Source organism: Vombatus ursinus, unplaced genomic scaffold (genome assembly GCF_900497805.2).
Source record: "Vombatus ursinus unplaced genomic scaffold, bare-nosed wombat genome assembly UNPS02000582.1, whole genome shotgun sequence".
Taxonomy (NCBI): Eukaryota; Metazoa; Chordata; class Mammalia; order Diprotodontia; family Vombatidae; genus Vombatus; species Vombatus ursinus.
In genome coordinates this window covers 34,650,449-34,665,952 of record NW_020940360.1, presented here as the reverse complement: position 1 = coordinate 34,665,952, position 15,504 = coordinate 34,650,449, and the positions used below count along the sequence as shown (strand labels likewise).

Genomic DNA, 15,504 nt, shown 5'->3' with positions numbered 1-15,504 from the left:
GCTTTATGTTGAACTTTATGGTTTTTATAGTTTAAAGATGAAATCAGGTATCCATAGATTACCCGAAAGCACACAATCGCCCCTTATATATACACCCCCTTTACTGTGTCTTAATATAGTAACTGGCCGTGGTGTATTTGTATGAAATGATCTGTGCTTCATATACTGAAGGACCAGAGGATTTTTTTTCATCATTCCCTTGTCCTTTTGTCTTTCATCACCTGCAAGTGAGAAATAGATCGTAGTGTTTGTTGCTTAGTCCTATCATTCTTCAAGAACTGAAACAGTTGAGCCACTTAAAAAAAAAAAAACATTTTTAAAGCTTTTTCATCTTGGCTTTTGTTGCATTTTCAGGAAAACTGTATCACAGATGATATCGGAATATCGACTTGGAAGGAGCAGATTTTCCTCTCCCATAGTGCCTTGCTAGCAAAAAGCTGCCAAGCTGCAATGGAATTAGCAAAGCATGATACTGAGGTCCAGGATATGGCATTTCAGTATGGAAAGCACATGTCTATGAGTCATAAGGTACTGGCACACCCTTTCTCTTTATCCAGTGTTCAAATAACTAAAATGACATATGGGAAACCTTTTTAGTACTTAATGACCTTTTAGGTCTCAAAAATGTTAAGCATGTACTTAAGATTCATCAATCATTTAATCATTGTCTGTTATATAATATAGACAGTAAAGCATGATAGGATGTACTTTTCATAAAAAAAAAAACCCACCATTTATTTACACTGTATTTGGAATGTCTTTCTTTTCCTACTACCTTAAGTGGCTCCTGACAGAACTACTGGAAATTATGAAATAATGAGTAATGCTGCCATTCACAAAATTGGAAGGACATTCACAAGAAGATGGAAGTTTTTGTTATTATTCCTTTATGGCTGCTTGAAAATTAGAAATTGAGAGAAGTTAATGAAAGTTTAGTGGTGTATTGAGAAAAATGAAAACGCTTTAGTTCTAATTGCTACTTTTTAATGTGCAAAATAAAGCAAACACCCTGAGATTAGCAATTGCAAAGTTCATTTTTTTATATCTGTAATTTCCAAATATATTTAATAGTATATATCTCACAGATGCTACTCAAGCATTTCACTGGAGAATATAGTTTTCTTGGGGGATAGGGGTGACTTTTTTCTCTTGCAATAAAACCAAACAGATTTGAGGAGAATATTTATAAAATACGTAGAATTTTATCAAGAAAACATGTTTACCAAGTCCTTGCCTCTAATTTTAAAAATAAATAAAAACTAGAGGGGAGTTATAAAGAGGGAAAAAATAGCTTCAGATGAATTTGAAGGTTAGTATATTTAAAAATATTCATCTACAAAACATTTTCATCTAAAAAGTCCTTTATTCTTTTTCAGTTACAGTAATGTCTCCTCTCATCACTAAAATATACTAGTTATAACTGTTTCAGGTTACAGTGTTCTAACATAACTCTTTTTGTGCATTCTCTCCAGATAAACTCTGACCTCCAGCCTTTTATTAGAGGGAAGTGTGGTGGCTCCATAGCATTTAATTTAAATTCAGCTCCTGTAGTCTTACATCAGGAGTTTCTTGGAAGAGAAATGTGGATTAAGCAGATCAGAGAGGTAACCTAAAATTAATTCTATATAGAGTGATGCTAGTAGTGTTTGACTTCTTTCAATATATGTTTCATGATGGCTTAAAACACTGTCATTCCATTGTATGAGAGCATTGTCAAGGAGCAGGTACAATTTCTTCTTCATAGAAACCTAGATTTTTAATGAATCGAAACGTTGTCATTTAAAAGTCAGAAAATTATAATTCTGCATTCTCTTATTATCTAAGTCCCGGAGTACTGCAACACAAGGTTAGTGCCTGTGGTGAATGCTAATTAATTCAGTTTTTTTTTTCCAAAGGCTTTCAAAAATTGTGCTATGGTAATAGCACCACCCTTTAACTGACTGCAATTTCCCATCTGTAGACTCTAGCACAGGCTGCAGAATTCCAGGAGCTCCGTCTGTCAACTCATTGAGTTATTTTAAAACAAACTAGGACCCTGAGTGAGCTCTGAGGCATTCTAAAAGAAAAGAGATGGAGGTGGAAGGGGGAGGATAGAAATCATAGTATTTTGGAGCTGGAAAGGCCCTTAAATATTATCCCCTAATGCTCCCACTAACTACTTTGTTGTACCCACAACTGAGGTATACAATATCTTTTCCTCTTATCTAAGACATTGTTAGATTCTGTGGCTTAAAATCGTTGAAGGATTCTTTATGGCAGCTGAAAAAAAAAAAAAACAATCCAGAATGTATAATGTTGCTTGCTCTAATTGTGTTATGTTAATATTACATACTAATGTTTTTAAATTTTATATTTTGGTTGGAAATAGAGCAAGAGCTGGCAATATATTTCTAAATGACTATAAACTTACCTGCCCTTATAAATGATAATACATCTAGATGTAAAATTCTAATATTTCTGTTCTTCCACAATACATGATTTTATTGCCATGAGTATTCCCTGCATATTGTCTGCTTTAGGAGATGATCTTCATAGGATTACAGATTTAAATATAGAAGAGACCTTCAGAGCCATCTGGTCCAACTCCTCCATTTTACAGAAATGGAAACTGAGGACCACATAGGTTAAGTGACTTGGTCATGGACACATGGATAGTAACTAGCAGAATGAGGATTTGAACCCAGGTCCTTTGACTCAATATCCAGCATTCTTTATTCTGTGCCTTGTTGCTGTGGGCAAGAACATCGTAGCATGTGGTGGTCAGCCTTCTGGTGGTGAGCTTCTCTGAATTTAAATAAGCTGATCCTTGGATGACAGTCTATTTTCAAGGTTAGTAGAACCTGCCAAAGCTTGTACTATGCTGTCAAAGTCTTTATGATTTTATAAAATGAAGTGTTTTATGGAGAGATATTTTCACCAGGGTTGTTCAACAGTGTCATGAAATGGATCCTGCACAAAGTCCGAACAAAAGACAGTTCTTCTATGGATGATGAGGTGCTTCAAATCCTCTTGTCCTCAGATGACACTGCACTGCTTACATCAAGTCTGAAGACTCCTTGCTGAAATTTATAGCAAAGCAGCAGATCTGTCAAGCCATATTTGCTTTAAAAAAAAAATAAGAAAGTGGATGAAAAATACATCACCCAGATCATGATATGCATCTGGACAGTCATCTCATTAAGGCAGATAGCTAATGAAGTGACAGGTAGTCATTTCTGGTGCCTGGAATTAAGGAGAAGGAGAGAGGACTGGGTAGAGATAAGGACTGAACCTGTGATTTCACTGGTAAAGGGATGCAGGTAAAGAAATTCCCTCTGCCAAAGCAGATTGGCGCCTTCTCCACAATTTAAAATCTTAGAAAGTTGAGTACAGTTACTGGGAATTTAAGTGATTTAACCAGGATCCTAAAGCTTGGAGGTGTCAGAGATAGGACTTGAAACTAGGTCTTTCTGGCTTAAAGGTCCTCTTAATATCTGCCACACCACTATATCTGCCTCTCAAGCAGGCCTGGATAATGTGGAGAGATTGTACTGTGCTTTCAGTGAACCCAGTAGAGAATGCTGCTGCAAAAGTCCATGTCTTTAAAGCTAGTATTTTCCCTTTGATGCGTTAGGGTTGTAGATCATTGAATGACGCAGTCTCAGAAGAATTCAGATTACAAATAATCCGAACATGATGACATTTGTGTTCGAGACATCTAGATTGTGCTCTATTGCCAAGGATAACTTGTATGTAAGACATGATGTAAAAGCATGGGTCATAGTCTCTGATATGGTGGAAAGAGGACTAGATTTAGAAGTAGAGGAACTGGGCTCTGACACTACCTGTATGCCCTTGAACAGGTTGCCTACCTTCTTTAACCTCAGTTTCCTGACTTGTAAAATGAAGAGTCGAGCTAGATGTCTTCAAACATCCTGTCCAGCTTCGACTCTGTGCTTTAATCATAGAGACCTCAAAGATAATCCAGTATAATTCCCTCATTTTATTGAAGAGGAAACTGAGGTTCACCATGCCTAGAATGCTCTCCCTTCTCAACTGCCTACTGACTTCCCTGGCTTCCACTAAGTCCCAACTAAAGTTCCATCTTTTACAGGAAGTTTTTCCCAACCTCTCTTCATTCTAGTACCTTCCCTCTTTCAATTATTTCCTATTTCTCCTGTGTATAGCTTGCTTTGTATATTTGTTTGCGTGTTGTCTCTCCATTAGATTGCAAGCTCCTTGAGGTCAGGGACTATCTTTTGCCTCTTTTTATATCCCCAGGACTTAGCACAGTGCCTTGCACATAGTAGTTACTTACATATCGATTGATTAAGTAACCTGCCCAAGATCATAAGCGTAAAACAAAAATAGCAGAGCCAGTATTTAGCACAAGTGTTCTGGTTCCAGATGTTCTTTCCAAAGAATATGGCAGAAACTAGGCGTAGACTAAAATCTCACACCATATACCAAAATAAAGTCAAAATGGGTTCATGATTTAAATATAAAGGCTGATACTATAAGCAAACTGGGAGAGCAAGGAATAGTTTACCTATCAGATCTATGAAGAACAGAAGAATTCATGACCAAACAGGAGATAGAGAACATTACAAAAAGCAAAATGGATAACTTTGATTATATTAAATTGAAAAGTTTTTGCACAAATAAAGCCTATGCAACTAAAATTAGAAGGAAGGTAGAAAATTGGGGGAAAAAATTTACAACCAGTGTCTCTGATAAGGGCCTCATTTCTAAAATATATAGAGAATTAAGTCAAACTTATAAGAATACAAGTCATTCCCCAATTGATAAATGGTCAAAGAATATGAACAGGCAGTTCTCAGATGAAGAAATTAAAGCCATCTATAGTCATATGAAAAAATGCTCTAAATCACTATTGATTAGAGAAATACAAATCAAAACAACTCTGAGGTACCACATCACACCTATCAGATTAACCAAGATGACAAAACAAGTAAATGATAAATGTTGGAGAAGATGTGGGAAAATTGGAACACTAATACATTGTTGGTGGAGTTGTTAAATGATCCAGCCATTTTGGAGAGCAATTTGGAACTATGCCCAAAGAGCTATCAAAATGTGCATACCCTTTGATTCAGCAATAGCACTTCTAGGGCTATATCCCAAAGAGATCATACAAATGGGAAAAGGACCCACATATACAAAAATATCCATAGCAGCTCTTTTTATGGTGGCAAAGAATTGGAAATTGAGAGGATGCCCATCAGTTGGGAAATGGCTGAGCAAGTTGTGGTATATGAATGTAATGGAATACTATTGTGCTGTAAGAAAAGATGAGCAAGCAAACTTCAGAAAAACCTGGAAAGACTTGTATGGTCTGATGCTGAGTGAAGTGAGCAGAACGAAGAGAACATTGTACACAATAACAGCCACATTGTGCAATGACTAATATTGATAAACTTAACCCTTTCTAGCCATACAAGGATCTAAGACATCTCCAGAGGGCTCGTGATGGAAAATGCTATCCACATTCAGATGTTCTTTCCACTATACCATACTGACTCAGTATCAAGGAAATGTATAACTGGCATAGAATTATATAATCAAAATGAGACTAAGTAGATAAGTAGCCTAGATATGGTATATTTGTACTAAATGTACTATTTAGTGATACTAAAAAGTGATACTAAAAAAGTGTACTATTTAGTGATACTAAAAAGTGATACTAAAAGAACAAGAAGGAGGCCTCTGCTGCATTGGGTAGATCGTCTGTAGGAAAACACGGGCAAGAATCCCATTGCGTGAGATAATATGATCTTCATTGAGGTAGGAAGCATCCACACAGATGAAATTACAGATCCATCAAAATGCCAAAGTAAATATATACACACACACATATATATAGGGTTAGTAATAGGGACACCCTTTGTCCTTGAGAGTACAGATTTTTTTGTTTCTTTTTTGTATTTGTATCTCAGATACCTGGCATATTCTTCCCTCAGTACTATCTCACTTCATGAATTCATCATCTCCCATAGGTTCAATTATCATCTCTATGAAATTGATTTCCAGATCTCTATATCTCGTCATCATCTGTCTCCTGAGCACAACTCCTCTATCACCAGCTGCCTTTTGCACATCTCAAACTGGATATCCTGTAGGCATCTCAAATTTAATATGCCCTAAGCATATCTCATTATCTTTTCCCCCGAATCCTTCCTCTTCCCAACTTTCCTCTTAGTCTCTGGGGCAACACCCTGGAGTCAGCCAATCTTGCAACTTTAGTGTTGCCCTCGACTCCTCACCCAGGTTCACCCCACCGTATCCAGTCTGTTGCCAACCCTTGTCTTTTCTCATCTACATCATCACCCTAGTATTTCCCTTTTTCTCCAGTCACATAGTCACTACTCTAGTACAGGTTTTATGGAAATCTCACCTTGGCTATTACAATAACCTTTTCAGTGAACTCCTTGCCTCAAGTTTCTCCCCACTTCAGTCCATCCTCCTTTCTGCTACCAAAGTGATTTAACTAAAGTCTGACATATCACCCCTTGTTCAGCAAGTCCCAGTAGCTCCATATTGCCTCCGATACCAAATGTTAAATACTCTGTTTGGCATTTAAAGCCCTTCACAATCTGATCTCTTCTGTCTTTTAAGGCTTCTTATATTTTCCTCTATTCTACACATTCTACAGTCCAACTACCCTAGCCTACTTGTTTCTCACACTCAACACTCCTTCTTACTACAAGTATTTATTGTCCTCCATGCTGGGAATGCCCTCTCTCCTCTCCTCCACCTCCTGGCTTCCCTCATGACTCAAATCAAACCCCATCTTCTGCAAGAGACATTTCATGCCCACCCCTCAGGTTCCTATCTAGTGCCTTCTCTCTGGGATTACAATACATATACTCTTTATAAATCTTCTTTGTATGTAATTATTCGCATTTTGCCTCCACCATTTTATTGTGAGTTTCTTGAGGATAGGGGCTATGTTTTTGCATTTGTATCTTTAATGCTTAGCATGGTGCCTTGCCACATAGTGAACTGTTACTACATGCTTGTGGATTGATTGACTTAATAAACAAATTCGTGCTGGTTGATTGTTGTAAAAGAAAGAATAGAAAACCTTAGCAAAAGAATATCTGCCTTGCTTATGTAGATTTTAGCCAGTGCAACATTTTTGGTTACTACCTGCCGAAATTTGTTCTTGGATCTCCCCATTCTTGATCCAGATGTCTTTTTCCATTACCCATTAGGGTTCACACCACAGCAAGAGAAAGATTAGTGTCTAATTATATTGGTAAGGAAAAAAAGCATGTGTTCATGGTGTCCCACTATGTCATCTGAGAAACCAGAGAGAAATTTTTATCCCCTGGTACTTTTAGTATTGAGCATGTCTGCTTTCCACCTTTACCTCCTACACTACCTCAGAACAACAACAACAACAAACATAAGACTATAGCTACCCTGTTTTACATAGCACTTTGAGAAGTGGACATTAGGAAGTGGTCAGATATCAGGGTGGCCTTGAAGTTGTTCATATGTATTTGTTTCCTATTAACACTGTTCTTTCTGTGATAGTAGTGAGTATAGGACTATCATAACTTAATTTTAAATGACAGCCTGCAGCCATTGGGGAGATATGTGTATATATAGATAGATAGATAGATAGATAGATAGATAGATAGATAGATAGATAGATAGATAGATAGATATAGATATCGATTTAGATATATTTGTGGCAATACAGGTAGAGAATGAGTAATTCACCCTTTGGGAGGTGAAGTCATTAGCTACTTATCTTTTTGACTCCCAGTAAAAGAAAGTGGGCATCTTCAGAGAATTTCAGGACTCTTCTGTCTCAGGGAGTACAGGTGCTATTTACTTCAGGTCCCCATCTTGGATTTTTAATGATCTCTCTAGTTATCTGATTCCATTGTAAGCCACTGCAGAAATAAAAAAAAATTGTGATTATGTTGTCTTAGCTATTCCTAAAAGTACTGAAATGTCATATGGGTTGGTGACATTCTGATACCATTATAACTAATCATAAATTTACTAAGTCTGTTACCTCTTACACATTCTTATATACAACTTACTTGTTACCAGACATTCCACTCTTGTTTCTCATTCAAAAATCTGTAATAAACTATTCTTGATTGTGCTTGTAAGTTAAGTGTTTGAGGGCAATATGAATGCACAAGAAAATAACAATTCCAATTTTTTTTTTTTTTTTTTTGAAACATACACGTAGAAGTCACCGTTTCAAGTCTTTATATACATTATTCTCCATTCTGATTACTGTTCTAATGCTATATGCTTCCGATGATAACTCCCTTCCTCTCCAAATTACAATGAATATCAATAGTGTAAGCACTTGAATCATGGACTTGTTGAACAAGAAAGTGCCTCAGTAGTCATCTCGTCCAACCCATCCCTGAAGCATGAATGTCTTTTACAGAATACAACTCCAAATAGTACTAATTGTTAGGGAGGTTTGGTTTGGTGTCATTGTTACAGTAATACAATTCTTCTTATGATTTTTTCCTATTGCTCATAGTTCAGCTCTCTGGCACTAAGGAAAACAATCTAATCCCTTTTGTACATTATAGCCCTTGAAACATTTCAGGATACTCTTAAAACCATGTAACCATGGTTTAATATGTCCCTAGGACCTTCAGCTAATCTTCTTATGACATGGTTTCAAGACTTTTCACTGTCCTATGCACCTTATTTAGCTGTCCTCCATACCTGGAATTCTTGTCTCCTTCTCCAGGATTCCCTGGCTTTTCCTTCAAGCCTCAACTAAAGTCTTGCTTTTGGCAACAAGCCTTTCCTAGTCTCCCTTAATGCTGGGCCTTCCCTGAGGTTACCTTCTATTCATACTCTGTATCTTAATTGTAAATAATTGTTTCCAAGTTGTCTCCCCCATTAGATTGTGAGCTCCTGTAGGGCAGGAACTGTTTTTGCCTTTCTTGTATTCCCAACAGTTAGCACAATGCATGGGACATTACTGGTGTTCACTTTGTGTCTGATTCTTTGTACTCCCATGGACCATAGCACATCAGGCCCTTCTGTCCTCCACTGTCTCTCAAAGTCTGTCCAAGTTCATGTTCATTGTTTCTATGACACTGTCTATTCATCTCATCCTCTGCCATCCCCTTTTCCTTTTGCCTTCAGTCTTTCCCAACATCAGGGTCTTTTCCAGTGAGTCATGTCTTCTCATTATGTGGCAAAGTATTTAAGCTTCAGCTTCATGTGTAACCTTCCGGTGAATAACCTGAATTAATTTCTTTAAGTATTGACTGATTTGATCTCCTTACTGTCCAGGGGACTCTCAAAAGTCTTCTCCCACACCACACTTTGAAAGCATTAATTCTGCAGCGCTCAGCTTTCCTTATAATCCAACTCAATAAATGCTTGTTGACTCCCCTGGTTTGCTCATATCTTCACTAAACTGGGGCTGCTCAAATTTAACGTATGACCTGACCATTGCAGGATTGAATTCAATTCAATTCAGCAAGCATTTATTAAGCACCTACTATGTAACAGGGCCTCTGCTGGGCACTGGAGATACAGAGACAAAATTGAAATAGTCCCTACCCTCAAGAAGCTTATATTCTATTGGAGGGATGCAACATGTACACAGAAAAATGTATGCAAAATAAATACAAATTAATTTGGAGGAAGGGTACTAACAGTAGACTCAAGGAAGGCCTGTTGTAGGTAGTAACAGTTAAACTGACCCTTGAAGAGAACTAGGGAGACCAAAGTCAGAGGTGAGGAGGGGAGGGCATTCCAGGCATAGGGTCAGCATTCTATGACAAGATGAGGAGGCAGGTGATCGAATGGTGTACACAGGGAACCAGTAGGCCAGTATAGCCAAACTGAAGCTTGCCTGAAAGGGGAAGCCTGAACAGGTTGGCTGCAGGCAGAGAAGGGATTAAATGCCAAAACACAAATTTATAATTTTTTTCCCTGGAAATAATAAGAAGTCACTGAAAGTTGATGAACAGGTGAGTTATGACCGGTCCTGTACTTTAGAGATATCAGTTTGGCAGCCTTCTGGATTATGGCTTAGAGGTTTGAGGCAGGTGAATGAATTAGACGAGTACATAGCACAGGTGACAGATGACGAAGGTGGTTGTGGTGTGCCTGGAGAGAAGGGGATTTATTTGAAGGTTGATGTGGAGGTAGAATCAATAAGACATCACTAATTGTACATGGGGTGTGAGGAAGACTGAAAAGTCAAGAATCAATCAATAAACATTTTTTTAAGTACCGACTGAACCCCGGCATTGTGCTAGGTGTTGGAGATACAGACAGAAAAGAAATGGTAGCCGCCCTCAAGCTTGCTTCTATCAAAGAAAACAACATGTATGCAATTAGTGTAGGCACAGCAAGGGGGAGCAGGAAAAGTCTCGTGTAGGAGGTAGCAGTTTTGAAGGAAACTGGGGATTCTGACAGGAAGAGGTAAGGAAGGAATGCATTCCAGGCACAGAAATAGGAGATGGAACATCTTGTTTAAAAATAGCAAGAATCCTAGTTTGGCTGCACTATAGAGTAATGGATAAAGCAGAATAATATATAATAAGCCTAAAAATATAGGTTGGAGGCAAATTGTGAGGGACTTTAAATACCAACCCAAGGAATTTGTAACTGGTCCTAGAAGTAATGGGGAGCCATTGGTGTTTATTGATTACAGAAAAGTGACATGGTCAAACCTTTGCTTAAGGAATATCACTTTGTAACAGCAGCATTGTAAGATGATCAGCTATGAATGACTTAGCTATTCTCAGCAATGTAACAATCCAAGACAGCTTCGAAGGACTTACAATGAAAAATGCTATCCATCCCCGGAGAAAGAACTGATGGTGTCTGAATACAGATTGAAGCATTCTTTTTTTTTTTTTTTACTTTCTTTATTTTTCTTGAATTTTTTTTGGTTTATGTTTTCTTTCACAACATGACTATTACGGATATGTTTTGCATCACTACACATGTATAACCTATATTGAATTGCTTGCCTTTTCAATGAGGCGGGGTGGGGAGGGAGGAAGAGAGACAATTTGGGAACTCAAAGTTTTAAAAAAACAAATGTTAAAAAATGTTTTTACATGTAACTGGGAGAAAATAAAATACTAAATTAAATACCCTTTAAAAAAAATAAAAGAAATAAAGAATTCTATAGAAGAAAAAAAAAGGAATATCACTTTGACAGTTGTGTGGAGAATGGATTGGAGAAGGGAGAATCTTGAGTTAGGAAGACCAGTTAGGAGGCTGTTACGTGTATCGCACAGCCCTTTCAGAAGTGGACATTTGGATTGTATGGGGTATCAGGGTAGTCTACCATCAAGTACATATGACTTGTTCTTCATGATCCAATGCTGGTTCTTGGTAAATGCTGCTTACTTTCCTAAGTGTTCATGAACCATCTCTTTAATAATGAGCACTAGAATTTTGACAGGAATTGTCTTCACATTTCCACTTCCATAATGTGAAGCATCCACCCTCTTCCCTTTTCTGAAAACTGGCAAACTTGCTCATCTCTAGTCCATTATCACCTCTTCCATTCTCCATAGTTCCTCAGAGGTCACTGCCAGCCATTCAGTGATGACAACTGAAGTTACCTTGAGTTGGATTTAATGCATATCAAGTGACTTGAATTCATCAAGGGTAGGTAGGTGCTCTCTTAATGATCTCCTCACTTTATCCTTGGTTTCGAATCCCTGCCATGCAGTTTGTATATCATTCTTTCCGGTTTTAAAAAAGAAAAGAAAAGGAAAAATTGGAAATAGAGTTGTTTTGTCCTGTTGTCGTTTTTGCTATCATTTCAGTCTTACTTATTCTAACTTGAAGAGCATTACCTACACACACACACACACACACACACACACACACACACACACATACACCCTGCAAAATAATTGAACTCTTTATTGAAAGTGTAATGATACCAAACATAAGTTCTTGAAAAAAGTCATTTTTTGGATAGTTTATCAATTGCTTAAGTTTGCAGTTTGCGGTCCTGTAGCATGCCCCTGCTTGAGAAGACTCAGAAGCTTTCTGATGTCTGTAAGATAAAATACCAACATCCCTGACATTTAAAGCATTTTACAAAAAAATTCAAGACTTATTAAAATATTACTCCCCTTTATGTATTCTTCAGCCAAATTGGCTTACTTGCTGTCCCGCAAACAAGGCTTCCTGCCTCTCATCTCCATGCCTTTGCCCAGGTTTTCTGCCCAAGCCTGGAATATCCTCCTCCTTTACCTCTGACTCTTAGAATCCCTGCATCCTTCAAAGCTCAGCTCAAGGGCTATCTGCTACATGAGGCCCTTTTTGATCCCTCCAACTACTAGATCTTCTCCCAAAAATTCCCTCATTTTATCTTCACAACAACCCTGGAGATAGTATTATTATCATTATCCCCATTTTACAGATAAGAAAACTGAGGCTGAGAGAGGTTGTGACTTGCCCAGAATCACACAGCTAGAAGGTGCCTCAGACCACCTCATTTTTGCATATATAGGCAATCTTATTTTTGACTTTCACAGGGGAGACATTCCTAGAAAACGGTACAGAAGTCAAAAACACGAATGTGGATACATTAAACCTATGGGAAATAAGGGGTTAGGTTCCTGTGACCATCAAAAACTGTGATCTTTCACTGGCGACTGCTGAAAATACACTTTTATGCATATAGTTCTTTATGACAAAACATTAATTCTGATAATAAGCACTTTTCCTAACACAGTAACTATGAAATAACCCTTAAAATGCAGTACACAAAATAAGACTGGTAACTTGCATAACATTTTTTCTCAAAAATAATTCGCTAGAATTCTGTGATCTTTTGTGCTATCATCTCATTAAAAAAAAAATTTATTTCAGACAATACCGTGTTTACTTTTCATAACACATGAAATCTACAGTACCATAAATACTGTATAGCAGATTAAATGCTTAAAAAAAACATTGGGGGCAGCTAGGTGGCGCAGTGGATAGAGCTCCAGCCTTGGAGTCAGGAGGACCTGAGTTCAAATGTGGCTTCAGACACTTAACACTTTCTAGCTGTGTGACCTTGGGCATGTCACTTAACCCCAATCACCTCACCAAAAAGCAAAAAAAAAAAAAAAATTTTTTTTTTAACCTGAATCTCACCTTCTGCTCTGGCATTGAACTATATACTAACAACTATAAACCTCTCTAACTTGACCACCATCTGAAAACCAACGGAGAGGTTCCTGGGACTTTAGTCACTGCTGTCGGGAGATACCAAGACTGACAAGGTCTTGACATCACCTCTGACACTCTGTCCTTCATGGCTGGTGGATGGCATTGGAGAGTGTGAAGGATACACCAGCATGAAGTAACCCATCAGCAACATCTGCTTTATGCATCATTAGGATATCAGCCACTCCACAAGCTAGTATGCATCGCTTTTTTAGTCTAGGTGCTCATAGCCACAAATATGCACGGCTGCCAATGCAATGTGAAAAGGAGGTTACTAATAAAATCATACATGTGCTTGAAATTCTGAATGTTGAAAATTGACTATCCCTAGTTTCCCTCATAGAATTTAAGCTCCTTGAGGATAGCACATGGTAGGCACTTAACAAATGCTTATTAATCGGTTAATCATCCCAGCCACTCCAGACAGCAATCCTGTCCTTTCTTTATATTTTATTTTGCCTCCTTGAAATATAGCTTTATCTTTTTTATAAGCATTTTATTTTTTATCTTTCCCCACTTACATGTAAAAACAATTTTCAGCGTTCACCTTTAAAACTTTGAGATCCAAATTCTCTCCCTCCCCACTACCCCTCATTGAAGAGGCAAGCAGTTTGATGTAGGTTATACATATGTAGTCATGTAAAACGTATCCATAGTAGTCATGTTGTGAAAGAAAACATAGACCAAAAAAAACACTCAAGAAAAATAAAGAAAGTAAAAATAAGTATGCTTCCATCTGTATTCAGACACCATCACTTCTTTCTCTGGGGATAAATAGCATTTTTCATCCTAAGTCCTTCCGAGGATTATTGGATCATTGTATTACTGAGAACAGCTAAGTCATTCACAGCTGATCATCTTACAATATTGCTGTTACTTTGTACATAGTGCATTTCACTGTGCATCAGCCCAAAAAAGAGAGAGTACCCAGCTCTTTCTGTTTACCGTTTCTCTGGGGTTTGGCTTTTTCTTTTTCTTTTCTTCTTTTTGCTTTTTTTGGTGAGGCAATTGGGGTTAAGTGACTTTGCCCAGGGTCACAGAGCTAGTGAGTGTTACATGTCTGAGGCCAGATTTGAACTCAGGTCCTCCTGACTCCAGGGCCAGAGCAGGGTTTAGCTTTTTCAGTGCTCTTCTATCACCATTTCAACTTTTCAACCATTCGACCTCAGCTAAAAGCCTTTGCTTATAGAATCACAGAATAATAGATTAAGATCTAGAAGAGACATGAGAGGTCATCATGTCCAATGCCATCATTTGATTGATGAGGAAACTGACGCCCAAAGAGGTTAAATAATTTACCCAGAGTCATAAAGCTAGTTGTCTGAGGTGCTATTTGAACTCTGGTCTTCCTGATTCCAAGTCCAGCGCTCTATCAGTTACACCACACTGCCTCTCTTCTTTGTTATATCTTTACAAAAAAATTTTAGTTCATCTGAGAGTTCCCTGTACAGCCACATCAGTCTCTTTGAAAATAGCCCACCTTTTATTTTTTTGGCAGAATAATTTGCTACTATGATACATATCTTCTTCATGGAGCCACAGTCTAATGGGGGAGACAATATGCAAACAACTACGTACACGCAAACTGTATACAGGACAAATTGAAGATAATAAACAGAGGGAAGATAGAATTAAGAGGGATCTGGAAAGGCCTTCTTGAGAAAATGGGATTTTAGCTGGGACTTGAAAAGAAGGGAAGGGAAGCCAGGAGGCAGAGATGAGGAGAGAGAGAGAGCGCGCATTGTAGACATGGGGGACCACCAGTGAAAAGGCCTGAATTCTAGAGACGGAGTGTCTCTTTTGAGGAACAGCAAGGAAGCCAGTGTTACTGGGTTGAAGATTATGGGGTGGAGTGTAAGATGTAAGAAGACTGGAAAAGGGGAAGAGGGGAGGTTATAAAGAGGTTTGAACACCAGACACACAGGATTTTATATTTAGGGGTGGTAAGGAACCACTGGAATCTGTTTAGCAGGATAATGGCATGGTCAAATCCATGCTGTAAGACAGCGCTTCTGAAACTCTGGGTTGCAAAACTTGGCAACAGTAAAAGTTTTCTGAATGTGCAATGACCAAAAGTTAATTAAAAATCAAATGCGTAATGAGTTCAAGATGTTTTTGGCAGCACTCACTTGTGTTGCATTGCTCAACTTCACTGCAGCGTTGGTTCTGAACACACAGCATGTGCACTTTGCACCGCACATGCCTTCAGGCCGTGCAACACCAGCCAATGCTGCCAAAATGCAAAAGGGGGTGCCAGTGGAAAAAGCTTAGGAAGCCTTGCTTTGGGAGCTAGGTGGTGCAGTGGATAGA

General features: G+C 38.1%; 1 protein-coding gene across 1 annotated transcript in view; it reads left to right on the top strand.

Moving 5' to 3' along the window:
• The window catches only part of PDSS2 (decaprenyl diphosphate synthase subunit 2), a 277,537-nt gene that overhangs the window by 214,104 nt on the left and 47,929 nt on the right, over positions 1-15,504 (top strand). Inside the window, exons 4-5 of the mRNA XM_027856905.1 lie at positions 355-528; positions 1,473-1,604. Of these exons, the coding sequence (XP_027712706.1) occupies positions 355-528; positions 1,473-1,604 (306 nt within the window). The remainder of the gene's footprint in view (positions 1-354; positions 529-1,472; positions 1,605-15,504) is intronic.